Source organism: Mya arenaria, chromosome 16, assembly GCF_026914265.1.
Source record: "Mya arenaria isolate MELC-2E11 chromosome 16, ASM2691426v1".
Taxonomy (NCBI): Eukaryota; Metazoa; Mollusca; class Bivalvia; order Myida; family Myidae; genus Mya; species Mya arenaria.
The window spans coordinates 30,531,758-30,549,429 of NC_069137.1; the positions used below are offsets into that span (position 1 = coordinate 30,531,758).

Below are 17,672 nucleotides of genomic sequence, written 5' to 3' on the forward strand. Positions count from 1 at the left end.
TATATGAGTCTATATGTTATACCTTCTGTAACTGTGAGGCTATGTGTCAAACCTTCTGTAACTGTGAGGCTATATGTCATACATTCTGTTACTGTGATGCTATATGTCATACCTTCTGTAACTGTACATTGAGCCTATATGTCATACCTTCTGTAACTGCGAGGCTATATGTCGTACCTTCTGTAACTGTGCTGATAAATGTCATACCTTCTGTAACTGTGAGACTATATGTCATACCTTCTGTAACTGCGAGGCTATATGTCGTACCTTCTGTAACTGCGAGGCTATGTGTCATACCTTCTGTAACTGTGCGGATAAATGTCATACCTTCTGTAACTGTGCGGATAAATGTCATACCTTTTGTAACTGTGAGGCTATATGTCATTGGCGCCGCTCTGAAGAGCGCGCCTATTATGGAATGGGAATTTATTTTAGTTAGTGGTAGGAGCGGTTTTTAAGTTGATTGACAGTTGGGTTTTACTGTTATTTTATTATGATTAAAAAATGCAAATTGATGGCGATTGCATGGGTGTTAAAAATGCTATTTGTGGTTGAATAGATTGTCTTCAATTCATCTTCAAAACATTATATTTGAAGAACGACAAATAAGTTTAATAACTGTTCCCGTATCGTTAACGTTTTCCGATTGGTTAACTGTAATATCATGTGCCGGAAATGTAAATATTCGGAGGAGTTCCGAATGAAATGTAAAATGTGTGAACCGGTAATTATGTGAATGGGAATAATTATGTTTTATGTTGTTTTGTTATGTTTACTGCATTAATAAACAATGAGTTAAGCTGTTTTCTTTAATTTAATCGATATTGGATTAAATCATCACCGAACTTTATTTTTTAATGTGTTGAAGGTGACATTAGTAAAATTGTATTACGATTGCCCCCGAGTTGTTTTATTTTTAGAACACTACACATATCCGGATGTTGCTATTTTTAGAACCAGAAGGTATTTCCCCGCTATTCATAGGTCAATAATGGAATTTCTACATCGTCGATTAATAGTTGGAAACTCGGTTTTGTCCCTAAAATCGCGACCAACCTTGATTCGCGGCCATCTTTGTTTTTACCTGGTTATCACGTGAAATGCACGTATCTGCAAAGCTATGACGTCATTTTTACTACGAACTATTTACAAGAGTAGGTGCTTTCCAACTCGCGAAAAAAGGTCTTTAAAACAGATAAATTCACTTGAAACAATGGTTAACACTGCAAACAACGTAGTTTTACTAATTCCAAATTAATTGCCATAGAAACCAACCATATTTGCCACATAACATCCTCAAAAATTCGCTGGTTATTTCATCTGCTTTGTACACATTTTAATAATGACGGTCACGTGACCTAAATTCTTGTATGAAGGCAAAGCAAACTTATAATATGTGTTTTCATGACCCATAGTCTTAGTGTCAAAATAAAGAAATTAGTGAGTGTTAATTTCTGTTTTAGGTGCATCCCTAAGCAGTGATAAAGCAGTACATAATTTATTTCCAACTGCCCTTAAACATGCTTATGTACAAAATGATCAGAGAGGAAGGCACTTATGTCCTTAAGTCATCTAGAATGTTCAGTGTTCCTGAAAATACACTTAAAGAGACAGTTTTGTCTTTGGGTTGAATTATACTTTCCCCCACTACGAGTAATTTGACATGATTTAATGTTTTATGTTTACAAAATACTGTAAATCTTTTATTACAAGTTGAAATTTTGAAATTAACATTTTTAAAGATATGTTTGACTGTTTTTCTCAAAAAACAATTGATCAAAATAGTGTTGGCCTAATTAAAACGTTCTGACCTAGATTACGTCAGAGCTCGCGAATCAAGGTACTAGAATCAAGATGGCGGCCTAGTTTCAGTAACTTTTGACCGTTTGTTCTTAAATACTTGTGGAAATATGAATTAATAAATGGCATGTCTGACAAAAGTAGTTAAATTATTTCATTGTTTTGCTCAACTTTATTATTTTTTATTTATTCCTTACATCCGCGAATCATGGTTAGTCGAGGATACGTTTAAAATAAATAAACACTAAAAGTGCACACTGACAGTTGATTACGATACATCTAACAATTTGAGTCATTACAGTAAAACATGGATTATAAGTGAATTATACGCGTAAGAGAAGATTTTCTGTCGAAAAAACTAATGTCAACAATCAGCATGGAATTGGGATATTCGTATCAAAGGGCTATTCATTAGCTAAAGAACTTCAGCGAACACGTTATATATTACCTTTTTGGATGTGTTCGCTGAAGAGAACGCCGTATCCAAACCCTACCAGAATTTGTGACATTTTTATGTCACGCTGTTATTTCACTTGAATGCATTGTACAGACAAAATAACTGTATCCTCAGGTAAATGAAGTAAAATGTAGTTCACAAACACATTTTCAAAACCAAAAAACGCTTTAAAGATAGTTGATTTAGCATTTTAATAAATCCTATTACAAGCATTCCTTATCTAGGTCATAGTTGTGTTCAAATTTAATCACGTGACACCAAGATTTTCAGAAAATACCCATGTGACCTACATTAGACCTCACAAATGTAGTGTTTATTTTGCTGTTATTTTTTTCTATTTCGAATAATTAGTAAATAACTTATAACAAATTTGGAATAAATAAATTGTTTTTACTTATCAAAAGGTATTTACAGTCTTACTGCAATTGGATTCGACTAAATGAACAATGTGAATCTGATGTTATAAATAGAATCCATCGACGTCATCATGGTCATGTGACTGCATTGCATCATCACACTCAATTGATTCTGGTTGACTTTACTATGGGGGTTACGCCATAACTTTAATGTGTTGTAAACATCAAAAAAATAAATATCAACATTAAAGTTATGGAAGCCAGAACTAGCTATTCATGTAAGTATCCTTGAGTAGTTGTGTAAGTTTATGTGTTCAAAAATGTTTGTTTTTGAATTTCTTTGGAATTCTTAAATCATTTTTATTTGCTAAACGTTTTAATATTTCTACATGTACTATAAATATACATGTTACATACTTTACATCTACTTATAATGCGCCAGTCAATTGTAACCAAAGCCCCACCAGGTCCGAGGAATAGCTGGGACTTTGACTTTCTGTCCAGCCAACCCCGGGTAAAATCCTCGTCGGACGAACTGATGGTCAAATCCTCGCCATATGCCCCGTACCCCAGGGAGCCTAGGTAAGGCATATTCCCTGCTATATCTGGCTCAAAGACAAAACCACCGTATTCACCCGGCACTGCGAGGCTACCTGAAAGTTAAAAACACAGCCCATTTCCCCGGCATATCCCCAGACCTGGAGGGCCGTGGTTACAATTGACTGGTGCATTATGTACATGTTACATATTTTTAAATGTACTTATGTACATCATTTATGTTTATGATATGAGTATGAAATCTTTTATTTGATTGCTTTATCTTAGAAAAATATTAGACTTAAAAATACCCATTATTTGTTTACAAAGAAAAATATTAGACTTAAAAATACCCATTATTTGTTTACAAACTGCATATTTTCAAAATAAACCTGTATTAAAAGATGTACATGGTTTCGGGCTGGAAGCCACAACAGCTTGGACTCAAGCGACATTCATTTGCTTGGTGTAGGTCTCGTTGAACGCCATACTGTTGTGAATCATTATCAACCATATGCACATCTACACATTTGTGCCTACCAACCCTTACTCTTGGCTAAAACGGATATTAGTGCAGAATGTATAATTAATACATGTGCATTTGTATTTTACGGTTGTAGTTTCTGTTGGTTGATAATCAGAAGTCTAATTTCTTTCAGGCAGGAAAAGGACTGAATATTACTATTATATGAAGAATTCCAGCCTGCATTAAATACTTTGTTGGATCATTGAGACAGATTTGACATCCATGTCTATCCACATCTGATAGAGATGATGTGAGTATTTCATATAAAACATATTTGAGTTGGTGTTTGTTGTTTTATAAACTCACTGTTTTCAATAATCCAGTGGTTGTGGTGGTGGTGATGGTGGTGGTGATGATGAATTTTATTGATAAATTTAGTAATTTTCTTTATATTATATACATGTATGTATCAGCTTATTGTTGTTGTTTTTAAATAATGTTGAGAAATATTAAACTGTTTATATTTTATTTTGTATATGTATGGCAGTATTATTATCTATACAAATTAGTAAGAAAGTACTTTTTTTTCTTTTACAGCACTAAACATTCTAGATGGGTAAAGACCTGTTAAATCAGCATTGAGTAATTTTCATCTGTGCAGACACTACAAGTACAAACGCATGGGAACAAACCAAACTTCAAATGTTGAAGAGTGAAGAATTATTGTGAAAAGTTCTAAATGTTAGAATACCATTGACTAAATAAAACAAATAGACATCGCTTACCAACAGAGACTGTTTACATGTTATAATATTCAAAAGACATTAGTTGAGAACTTTCACTCTGACATTTTTGGAGGGGCATTATCGCCTACTTAGTGTTCTTGTTTTTTTACATATTTTAATTTAAAAGTACATTCATTGTTTTTAAATCTGAATTCATAGTTAGTATCATAAGTAAAATTCATTTATTTGAATGATTACATTTTATGAATAAGTCCAATTGAGCTTTTTACAAGAAAAAGGTTGATTTTTAAGCATTTTATTAGTTATAAAAATGTATAGTTACATGACATTATGTATATTTTCTTCAAAACTGATCGGTAAACTATCATAAATTCTCTTTTGAATTGTTCATTAGACATCATAGAAATTTTTAAATGATTTCAGCAGGTTGTCTTATTATTAACTATTTTTTATGAATTTATAAAACTGCTATATATTTTCAAACATCGAAATACTGCTCTGTTCCGAAGACTCACAAGATCAATCAAAATGATTTTTTTCCATGTGTATCAATAATATGTTCGGTTGAACGTAATTTTTCTGTTAACTGAAGTTTATTTTACCAGAAACTGTTGCGTTTATTTTATAATCTCTGATAATGTGAAAAAAAATCAAATAAAGACAAAATATTTTTAATTAACAGTAAAAAATCTTCAAAATTTGGATAAAAGTCCCATAACGTACCATGATAATGACTATGTTGTTCGTAAAAGCTTTATAAAAGTGTGTATTACTTATACCTTAATTCAGTTCAAATAATTATGGCCTTTAAGGATTTGTGTTTTCATAATATAGATTTCCTGTTATATTGAGCTTTGTCAATTTGTGTTGATGTTTTGTTTTATGTACAATTACTACTTCTATTTCCTAACTTTTGTCTCATTTGTCAAATTGAATTGTTACATATTTAAGTGAAAAAACACACACACTATTTTTAAAGATGCACTCTTACTCCCCAATAAGACTTATGATAATTAATATTATTGTTTTTCAAAATGAGTTGAGAGATGTCAACAACAATGTTTCTAATGAAGGATCTTGAGTTCAATTTGCTAATAAGAATGAACTTAAAACATGCTATTTCTGCCTTGTGATACTATAGTAGACCACAGTAAATCTTTTAGCAATCACCAATGGTACAACGAGAGAAAGTGCAGTGCACAATGACTATAGCTGTTTTTAAGCTAATTATATAATTATTGCCCTTTGCCGCTTTTTCTTGACCAGAGCATTACTTTAAAACTACTTATGGTATTGAAATAAAACTGGTATATGGGTATGTGGCAATGACAAAAAGTACAGTGCACAAGCACCCTAATTCTGTCTTGTTCATTAATGTACCCCACCCCTAATGAAATGTTCAACTTGAAAATCTTCCATTTCAATGCTTTTGCCTATGTTGTCATGCAGAAAACTACAAACATTTTGAGAATTTCATAGATGCGGTTCAATGCACCATAATATGTTTGTTGGCATTGACATTTCTTGTTTTTCAACATATAACAAGTGCATAAACTATTAAACGGCGCCCTTTGATGCTTTGCATCAATGGTCTTTCTTGTACCTTCTGTAACTGTGCGGATAAATGTCATACCTTCTGTAACTGTGCGGATAAATGTCATACCTTCTGTAACTGTGAGGCTATATATCATACCTTCTGTAACTGTGAGGCTATATGTCGTACCTTCTGTAACTGTGAGGCTATGTGTCATACCTCCTGTAACTGTGAGGCTATATGTTATACCTTCTGTAATTGTAAGGCTATATGTCATCCCTTCTGTAACTGCGAGGCTATGTGTCATACCTTCTGTAACTGTGAGGCTATGTGTCATACCTTCTGTAACTGCGAGGCTATATGTCATACATTCTGTAAATTGTGAGGCTTTATGTCCTTTTTTGTTATATCTTGTTCAGTTTTTCGCGGTTCACTTATATAAGAGCATTACCAATACAAACAACAACTAGCGTGTACAAGCTACAGTGCAGACGTGTTTTTCAGTCGTGTCTCACCAGGCAGTTTGTGTCACCCAGTGGTACCATCTTCTTCGACACCGGCTGTTTTGATACCGCGGTAGGTTGAATAATAGTCCCATTAGCATTTTAAATTAAAGCATCTCTCTCACCGCAGTGTGCATAACAATTTATCAAGCATCTGTCAAAGGCGTATGTTTTTTTGTATTATAGCATCACTCTCAGTACCGTATGTATGTTGTATAATAGCACCACTCTCAGTGCCGTATGTATGTTGTATTATAGCATCACTCTCAGTGCCGCATGTATGTTGTATAATAGCACCACTCTCAGTGTCGTATGTATGTTGTTTTATAGCATCACTCTCAGTGCCGCATGTATGTTGTATTATAGCATAACTCTTAGTGCCGTATGTATGTTGTATTATATCATCACTCACAGTGCTGTATGTATGTTGTATTATAGCACCACTCTCAGTGCTGTATGTATGTTGTATTATATCATCACTCACAGTGCTGTATGTATGTTGTATTATAGCACCACTCTCAGTGCTGTATGTATGTTGTATTATAGCATCACTCACAGTGCTGTATGTATGTTGTATTATAGCATCACTCTCAGTGCTGTATGTATGTTGTATTATAGCATCACTCATAGTGCTGTCTGTATGTATGTTGTATTATAGCAACACTCACAGTGTCGTATGTATGTTGTATTATAGCATAACACTCAGTGCCGTATGTATTATAGCATAACTTTCAGTGCCGTATGTATGTTGTATTATAGCATCACTCACAGTGCTGTATGTATGTTGTATTATAGCATCACACATAGTGCTGTCTGTATGTATGTTGTATTATAGCATCACTCACAGTGTCGTTTGTATGTTGTATTATAGCATAACTCTCAGTGCCGTATGTATGTTGTATTATAGCATAACTCTCAGTGCCGTATGTATGTTGTATTATAGCATCATTCTCAGTGCCGTATGTATAATAGCATCACTCACAGTGCTGTATGTATGTTGTATTATAGCACCACTCTCAGTGTCGTATGTATGTTGTTCTGTAGCATAACTCTTAGTGCCGTATGTATGTTGTATTATAGCATAACTCTCAGTGTCGTATGTATGTTGTATTATAGCATCATTCTCAGTGCCGTATGTATTATAGCATCACTCATAGTGCTGTATATATGTTGTATTATAGCATCACTCTCAGTGTCGTATGTATGTTGTTCTATAGCATAACTCTTAGTGCCGTTTGTATGTTGTATTATAGCAAAGCTCTCAGTGTCGTATGTATGTTGTATTATAGCATCATTCTCAGTGCCGTATGTATTATAGCATCACTCACAGTGCTGTATGTATATTGTATTATAGCATAACTCTCAGTGCCGTATGTATGTTGTATTATAGCATCACTCACAGTGCTGTATGTATATTGTATTATAGCATGACTCTCAGTGCCGTATGTATTATAGCATCACTCACAGTGCTGTATGTATATTGTATTATAGCATAACTCTCAGTGCCGTATGTATATTGTATTATAGCATCACTCACAGTGCTGCATGTATATTGTATTATAGCATAACTCTTAGTGCTGTATGTATATTGTATTATAGAATAACTCTCAGTGCCGTATGTATGTTGTATTATAGCATCACTCACAGTGCTGTATGTATGTTGTATTATAGCATCATTCTCAGTGCCGTATGTATGTTGTATTATAGCATCATTCTGAGTGCCGTATGTATGTTGAATTATAGCACAACTCTCAGTGTCGTATGTATGTTGTATTATAGCATCACTCTCAGTGTCGTATGTATGTTGTATTATAGCACAACTCTCAGTGTCGTATGTATGTTGTATTATAGCATCACTCATAGTGCTGTCTGTATGTATGTTGTATTAAAGCATCACTCACAGTGTCGTATGTATGTTGTATTATAGCATAACACTCAGTGCCGTATGTATTATAGCATCACTCACAGTGCTGTATGTATGTTGTATTATAGCATCACTCACAGTGCTGTATGTATGTTGTATTATAGCATCACTCTCAGTGCTGAATGTATGTTGTATTATAGCATCACTCACAGTGTTGTATGTATGTTGTATCATATCACCACTCTCAGTGCTGTATGTATGTTGTATTATAGCATCACTCACAGTGCTGTATGTATGTTGTATTCTAGCATCACCCACAGTGCTGTATGTATGTTGTATTATAGCATCACTCACAGTGTCGTATGTATGTTGTATTATAGCATCACTCTTAGTGCCGTATGTATGTTGTATTATTGAATCACTCACAGTGCTGTATCTATGTTGTATTATTGCACCACTCTCAGTGCGGTATGTATGTTGTATTATAGCAACACTCACAGTGTCGTATGTATGTTGTATTATAGCATAACTCTTAGTGCCGTATGTATGTTGTATTATAGCATCACTCTTAGTGTCGTATGTATGTTGTATCATATCACCACTCTCAGTGCTGTATGTATGTTGTGTTATAGCATCACTCTCAGTGCTGTATGTATGTTGTATTATAGCATCACTCACAGTGCTGTATGTATGTTGTATTATATCATCACTCACAGTGCTGTATGTATGTTGTACTATAGCATCACTCACAGAGCTGTATGTATGTTGTATTATAGCATCACTCTCAGTGCTGTATGTATGTTGTATTATAGCATCACTCACAGTGCTGTATGTATGTTATATTATTGCATCACTCTTCGTATCGTATGTATGTTGTATTATAGCATACCTCTCAGTGTCGTATGTATGTTGTATTATAGCATACCTCTCTGTGTCGTATGTATGTTGTATTATAGCATACCTCCCAGTGTCGTATGTATGTTGTATTATAGCATACCTCTCAGTGTCGTATGTATGTTGTATTATAGCATACCTCCCAGTGTCGTATGTATGTTGTATTACAGCATACCTCTCAGTGTCGTATGTATGTTGTATTATAGCATACCTCTCAGTGCCGTATGTATGTTGTATTATAGCATCATTCTGAGTGCCGTATGTTTGTTGTATTATAGCATAACTCTTAGTGCCGTATGTATGTTGTATTATAGCATACCTCTCAGTGTCGTATGTATGTTGTATTATAGTATAACTCTCAGTGCCGTATGTATGTTGTATTATAGCATCACTCTCAGTGTCGTATGTATGTTGTATTATAGCATCACTCTCAGTGTCGTATGTATGTTGTATTATAGCATCACTCTCAGTGTCGTATGTATGTTGTATTATAGCATCACTCTCAGTGCCGTATGTACGTTGTATTATAGCATCACTCTCAGTGTCGTATGTATGTTGTATTATAGCATCACTCTCAGTGCCGTATGTATGTTGTATTATAGCATAACTCTTAGTGCCGTATGTATGTTGTATTATAGCATACCTCTCAGTGTCATATGTATGTTGTATTATAGTATCATTCTGAGTGCCGTATGTATGTTGTATTATAGCATCACTCTCAGTGTCATATGTATGTTGTATTATAGTATCATTCTGAGTGCCGTATGTATGTTGTATTATAGCATAACTCTTAGTGCCGTATGTATGTTGTATTATAGCATACCTCTCAGTGCCGTATGTATGTTGTATTATAGCATCACTCTCAGTGTCGTATGTATTATAGCATCACTCACAGTGCTGTATGTATGTTGTATTATAGCATCACTCACAGTGCTGTATGTATTATAGCATAACTTTTTTGGCTGAGTGTTTGTTGAATCATAGCATCTCTCTCAGGGTCATATACATGCTGTATTATAGCATGGCTCGCAGTGCCGTATGTATGTTGTATTAGTACAGCATCTCCCTCAGGGCCGTTTGCATGCGATTATAAAGCGTCTCTGTCAGTGACGTAAGCATTGCTGTATTATAGCATACATCGCAGTGAAGTATGAATGATGTATTATAGCATGGCTCTCAGTGTCGTATGCATGTTGTATTACAGCATCTCTCTCAGGGCCGTATGCATGTTGTATTATAGCATTTCTCTCAGGGTCGTATGCATGTTGTCTTATAGCATCTCTCTCAGAGCCATATGCGTGTTTAATCATAGCCTCTCTCTCAGGGCCGTATGCATGTTGTATTATAGCATCTCTCTCAGAGCCATATGCATGTGCTGTATGATATCATCAGGTTGTATGAATGATGTCTTATAACATCTATATCAGGTTGTTTTAATGCTGTATTATAGCATCTATTTCAAATTGTACACATGCTCTATTAAAGCATTTCTCTCAGGTTGTACGCATGATGTATTATAGCATCTCTCTCAGTTTGTATGCATGCTGTATTATAGCATATATCTCAGGTTGTATGGATGATGTATTATATCATCTCTCAGTTTGTATGAATGCTGTTTTATAGCATCTCTCTCAGGTTGTATGAATGTTCTATGATAGCATCTATCTCCTGTTGTATGGATGATGTATTATATCATCTCTCAGTTTGTATGAATGCTGTTTTATAGCATCTCTCTCAGGTTGTATGAATGCTGTATTATAGCATATATCTCAGGTTGTATGGATGATGTATTATATCATCTCTCAGTTTGTATGAATGCTGTTTTATAGCATCTCTCTCAGGTTGTATGAATGCTGTATGATAGCATATATCTCAGGTTGTATGTATGATGTATTATATCATCTCTCTGTTTGTATGAATGCTGTTTTATAGCATCTCTCTCAGGTTGTATGAATGCTGTATGATAGCATATATCTCAGGTTGTATAATGCTGTATTATAGTATATAACTCAGGTTGTATAAATGCTGTATTATAGCATCTGTGTAAGGTTGTAAGCATGCTATATAATAGCATCTCTCTCAGGTTGTATGCATGCTGTAGTATAGCATCCATCTTATTTATTTTGAATACAGGTTTAATTGGCCATATGGCCCGTGAGAAAAACAAAAACAAAATACACACATAAGATTTTACAAACGATGATGCAAGTGAACTCTCATATTTGCATTTTTTTAAGATTTTAGAAGCAGGAAATTCAACAAGGTCTTCATCGTATAATAAAGCATTGTTGTCATTTACATTTCATTACATTGAAAACCATTTAGTACTGGATGCTCTTCAATGTGATTAAGAAACATTGAACACGAGAAAGGAGACAACGAATCACCTTATCGCATACCTACCGCCTCCGTGGCCTAGTCATATCGAAAGACGTTAATACTTGGTACAAGTAGCTCCCTTGCCGGACGCTTCAAAAAAGAGCTATAGGGTATCGCCACCCGGACTTCCTTGTAGCCCACCACTGTCTCCTCCGCGTGCTGTCCCTGCAGCTATAGGGTATCGCCCCCGGACTTCCTTGTAGCCCACCACTGTCTCCTCCGCGTGCTGTCCCTGCAGCTATAGGGTATCGCCACCCGGACTTCCTTGTAGCCCACCACTGTCTCATCCGCGTGCTGTCCCTGCAGCTATAGGGTATCGCCACCCGGACTTCCTTGTAGCCCACCACTGTCTCCTCCACGTGCTGTCCCTGCAGCTATAGGGTATCGCCACCCGGACTTCCTTGTAGCCCACCACTGTCTCCTCCGCGTGCTGTCCCTGCAGCTATAGGGTATCGCCACCCGGACTTCCTTGTAGCCCACCACTGTCTCATCCGCGTGCTGTCCCTGCAGCTATAGGGTATCGCCACCCGGACTTCCTTGTAGCCCACCACTGTCTCCTCCACGTGCTGTCCCTGCAACAAAACCGACGAACAAAGGATCCCGTTTGAAATAAGTGTTTGCAATTTCACGGGTTATCCTTACTTGACGAACGGCTGAAAAGCACGAAACCTATCACGAGATTGAACACTTGAGTACATACGTTTATGAATTGTAAACATTCTACCGCGAATACCAAGTTTTATCAGTTTATATCAAAAAATATTGCGTTCAACATAATCAAAAACTTTTATAAAATCTATGAAACTACAATACCGTTTTTACCCCGATTTATCATATGTGTAATTATGGCGTGAGACCACAGTTATTTTTACTATATGTTTCATATAGACACTAACCTGGCTTTTGACTTTATACACACCCCAATTGAAAAACAAGGACATGGCATCTCTAGAACAATTCAAGACACAAAATATAATCACAAGAAAACACCATGTTGACCATTGACCCGACTGTCAAAATTGAGTTCAAATACATAACCCTTCCGCCAGGGAGTCAATCGGCTACAAACAACTAATTTTCAGACTTCCACAAGCTATGATTTTTCCAATATTTACATTGAAAACTATCAATTTCTGCAATAGAGTGTCAAATTCAGTCAAGTTCTCTGCAAAAAGAACATTTTTGGCTTCTTTTTCATTCAATTTTAATAAAAGATTGATACTTGAACACAAGCACTCTTTGTTTCTGTATTCACATCCGGATCTTGGTCAACGGGGGGCAGATAACTGTGGTCTTGAGCCTTATACCATGTAGGACAAAGATTAATTCTACTGCGGAAACCGGCCTGAGCCTCGATGTAAACAATGATGTAGACATTATAATTTTCAGCCGATCATGTCAAGCGGTTATTTAGAATGCGGGTAAAACGTTTACCCTCAATACACTCAATAAAGTTATACCACTGGGGCCGTATTCATAAAGCATAGTAGGTCATTTCCTCACAAAAGTCGAATTCTTAAAAAAGGAAGTCAAATTAAAGTAATTGTATGTGGTGTTTTAATAATTAAAGTACTTTTTTTCAAGAACGTCAATGAACATAAAGTATTCTGGAATATCTTATTTCATACGGCCTTAAAGATACTAAAATAAGGAAAAGACTTAAGCTAGGAAATGAGTTTTTAAGTTTTATGAATGCCGCCCCTGTAGTTTGCTTGGTTATTAATAGATCCTTCGTATGAAGTGACACTGCATAACCGTCAAACAACGATGTTATGGGAAAATTACTAGTTTTGAAAATAAACTTAAAAAGTAATTGTAAAAAGGGGTTGAACACGGTGTTTCCATGTATAAACTATTCATTTAAACAGTTATTTGGACCAGCACTTTTACTGGGTTTTAATTGTTTAATACCGTAATTTTAGTATGTTTATGTTGTTTTCAGCATGTACGCTATTTTAAAGATGTTTCATGTTGTTTTGTGTTAAACAAATTGTGCTGTTTTAAGATTGGTGTATGTTGTCAGAGTATGTTTTGTGTTGTTGTAATGTTTCGTCATATCTTAGAATGTTAATTTTATGTTGTTTTAGTCAAGTTTCATGTTGTTCGAATATATGGATGTCTGTTTCAAGCGAGTTTTATGATCCATTATACTGTTTTATGATGATGCAATAATGCTGTATGCTGTTTTAAGAATGGTTTGTGTGGTTTAAACACGACGTATGCTGTTTAAGCATTTTTTTGCGTAAGCAGGTTCTATGATGTTGTTAGAAGGCATTGTGATGTTTTTAAAATGATTTATGCTGTTTTAACCATGTTTTATGTTTTGTGTCGTTAAAATGATGCTGGTGTTGATTAGATTCTGTTTAATGCCGTTTTAAGACTTACTGGAGCATGTTGTGTGTAGGGTAAGCATGTGTTACGTTGTAATGAGCATATTGCATGTAGTGTGAGCATGTGTTACATTGTAATGAGCATATTGCGTATAGGGTGAGCATGTGTTGCGTTGTTATGAGCATATCGCGTGTAGGGTAAGCATGTGTTACGTTGTTATGAGCATACTGCGTATAGGGTAAGCATGTGTTACGTTGTAATGAGCATATTGCATGTAGTGTGAGCATGTGTTACGTTGTTATAAGCATATTGTGTGTATTGTAAGCATGCTAAAGGTTGTTATTAGCATAGTGTGTGTTATGTACGCATGCTTACGCGTTGTAATGAGCATATTGCGTGTAGGGTGAGCATGTGTTACGTTGTAATGAGCATTATTGCGTGTAGGGTAAGCACGGGTTACGTTGTTATGAGCATATTGCGTGTAGTGTAAGCATGTGTTACGTTGTTATGAGCATATTGCGTGTAGTGTAAGCTTGTGTTACGTTGTTATGAGCATATTGCGTGTAGGGTAAGCATGTGTCACGTTGTTATGAGCATATTGCGTGTAGGGTAAGCATGTGTCACGTTGTAATGAGCATATTGCGTGTAGGCTAAGCATGTGTCACATTGTTATGAGCATATTGCATGTAGGATGAGCATGTGTCACGTTTTAATGAGCATACTGCGTGTAGGGTAAGCATGAGTAACGTTGTTATGAGCATATTGCGTGTAGGGTAAGCATTTCTTACGTTGTTATGAACATATTGCGTGTAGGGTGAGCATGTGTTATGTTGTGTTAAGCATATTGGGTGTAGTGTAAGCATGTGTTACATTGTTATGAGCATATTGCCTGTAGGGTAAGCATGTGTTACGTTGTAATGAGCATATTGCGTGTAGGGTAAGCATGTGTTACGTTGTAATGAGCATACTGCGTGTAGGGTAAGCATGTGCTACGTTGTTATGAGCATATTGCGTGTAGTGTAAGCTTGTGTTACGTTGTTATGAGCATATTGCGTGTAGGGTAAGCATGTGTTACGTTGTAATGAGCATATTGCGTGTAGGGTGAGCATGTGTTACGTTGTAATGAGCATACTGCGTGTAGGGTAAGCATGTGCTACGTTGTTATGAGCATATTGCGTGTAGGGTAAGCATGTGTCACGTTGTTATGATCATATTGCGTGTAGTGTAGGCATGTGTCACGTTGTAATGAGCATATTGCGTGTAGGGTAAGCTTGTGTCACGTTGTTATGAGCATATTGCGTGTAGGGTAAGCATGTGTTACGTTGTAATGAGCATATTGCGTGTAGGGTGAGCATGTGTTACGTTGTAATGAGCATACTGCGTATAGGGTGAGCATGTGTTACGTTGTAATGAGCATATTGCGTGTAGGGTAAGCATGTGTCACGTTGTTATGATCATATTGCGTGTAGGGTAGGCATGTGTCACGTTGTAATGAGCATATTGCGTGTAGGGTAAGCATGTGTCACATTGTTATGAGCATATTGCATGTAGGATGAGCATGTGTTACGTTGTAATGAGCATACTGCGTGTAGGGTAAGCATGAGTCACGTTGTTATGAGCATATTGCGTGTAGGGTAAGCATTTCTTACGTTGTCATGAACATATTGCGTGTAGGGTGAGCATGTGTTAAGTTGTGTTAAGCATATTGGGTGTAGTGTAAGCATGTGTTACATTGTTATGAGCATATTGCCTGTATGTTAAGCATGTGTTACGTTGTTTTAAGCATATTGCGTGTAGGGTGAGCATTTGTGTTATACGTTGTTATGAGCATATTGCGTGTAGGATGAGCATGTGTTACGTTGTAATGAGCATATTGCTTGTAGGGTGAGCATGTGTTACGTTGTTATGAGCATATTGCGTGTAGGGTAAGCATGTCTTACGTTGTGTTAAGCATATTGCGTGTAGTGTAAGCATGTATATCATTATTATGAGCATATTGCCTGTAGGGTTAACATGTGTGACGTTGTTATGAGCATACTGCGTGTAGGGTGAGCATGTGTTACGTTGTTATGAGCATATTGCGTGTAGGGTGAGCATGTGTTACGTTGTAATGAGCATATTGCGTGTAGGGTGAGCATGTGTTACATTGTAATGAGTATATTGCGTGTAGGGTGAGCATGTCTTACGTTGTAATGAGCATATGGCGTGTAGGGTGAGCATGTGTTACGTTGTTATTAGCATACTGCGTGTAGGGGGAGCATGTGTTACGTTGTTATTAGCATATTGCGTGTAGAATGGGCATGTGTTACGTTGTTATAAGCATACTGCGTGTAGGATGAGCATGCGTTACGTTGTTATGAGCATACTGCGTGTAGTGTAAGGATGTGTTACGTTGTTATGAGCATACTGCGTGTAGGATGAGCATGCGTTACGTTGTTATGAGCATACTGCGTTTAGGGTAAGCATGTGTTACGTTGTTATGAGCATACTGCGTGTAGGATGAGCATGTGTTACGTTGTTATGAGCATATTGCGTGTAGGATGAGCATGTGTTACGTTGTTATGAGCATATTGCGTGTAGGGTAAGCATGTGTTACGTTGTTATGAGCATACTGCGTTTAGGGTAAGCATGTGTTACGTTGTTATGAGCATATTGCGTGTAGGGTAAGCATGTGTTACGTTGTAATGAGCATATTGCGTGTAGGGTAAGCATGTGTTACGTTGTTATGAGCATACTGCGTGTAGGGTAAGCATGTGTTACGTTGTTATGAGCATATTGCGTGTAGGGTGAGCATTTGTGTTACGTTGTTATGAGATTAGAGTGTGTAGGGTAAGTATGTTTTGTATTACAAATGTATTATAAGGATGTTTGATGTTGTTGTAAACATGCTTTATGGTATGGTATGCAGTTGTTTTATGTTGTTTTAATACTGTTTTATATTATTGGAATTATGTTATGCTTTGTTGTTGTATGCATATTTCATATTGTTTTAGGACTGTTTTGTGTTGTTGTAATAGTTTTATGTTGTTTACACTATGTTGTTTTTTGTAATAAACATGTTCCTATGTTTAATCTTCTCTTCTACATTTTTCTGTTTGCTCAGTCGGGCAAGTCGTATTGTGTTTTGTCGTCTGGCATATGCATGCATTCATATAATCGTGAACATAATTGACAACGTTAATGTTAACGATTACATGAATTCCGTAATTAGAATTGATCCGTTGTGATATTTTATAAGTTAAGACATCTTTCAGAAATGTGGAACTAAAAGATCAACTTCGTCAAACGACACGTTTCATGCCGATGCATATGACGTCAGCGGGGACGTTATCACGTGTGTTGAATGTTGCCAGGACAACTACTGCAATATTAAAGGATGTGGCTCAACCCGTAGGTAGAGCGATTTGCTTTCCATAGGTCATTAAAAATTGCTCTTGATTTTAAATAATTAACTTTTTATAGTATATAAAACTTAAGCTGTTTTCCTCAACGTTATTCGATAATGTTGCAGCCCCAGTACCCCTGAACGTGCGTGGGCCGCTCTGTTTTCGATGTGACACAACAGAGAGCCCGGATGGGTGTGAAACTGTGACCACGTGCGGAAAAGACCAGGTGGGTTTAATTAAAACTGTCTCGCAGATCCACTGCCATCTTGGAATAATTTGAACACGTATACATTATGGATTGATGTTGTTTGTTCGTGTGTTCAGTGGTAATATCAGCTAGGCTTGCTATTTAGAACCTTTTCGAGCACGTTTTAAAAGAAAATACCGGATCTTATGTTCCAAGGGAGTAGTCACGAAGG

At 36.2% G+C, this 17,672-nt stretch overlaps 1 protein-coding gene across 1 annotated transcript in view; it reads left to right on the forward strand.

The window, feature by feature from the left end:
• The window catches only part of LOC128222299 (uncharacterized), a 46,225-nt gene that overhangs the window by 1,771 nt on the left and 26,782 nt on the right, over positions 1-17,672 (forward strand). The window contains exons 3-5 of the mRNA XM_052931269.1: positions 6,401-6,472; positions 17,122-17,257; positions 17,379-17,479. Of these exons, the coding sequence (XP_052787229.1) occupies positions 6,401-6,472; positions 17,122-17,257; positions 17,379-17,479 (309 nt within the window). The remainder of the gene's footprint in view (positions 1-6,400; positions 6,473-17,121; positions 17,258-17,378; positions 17,480-17,672) is intronic.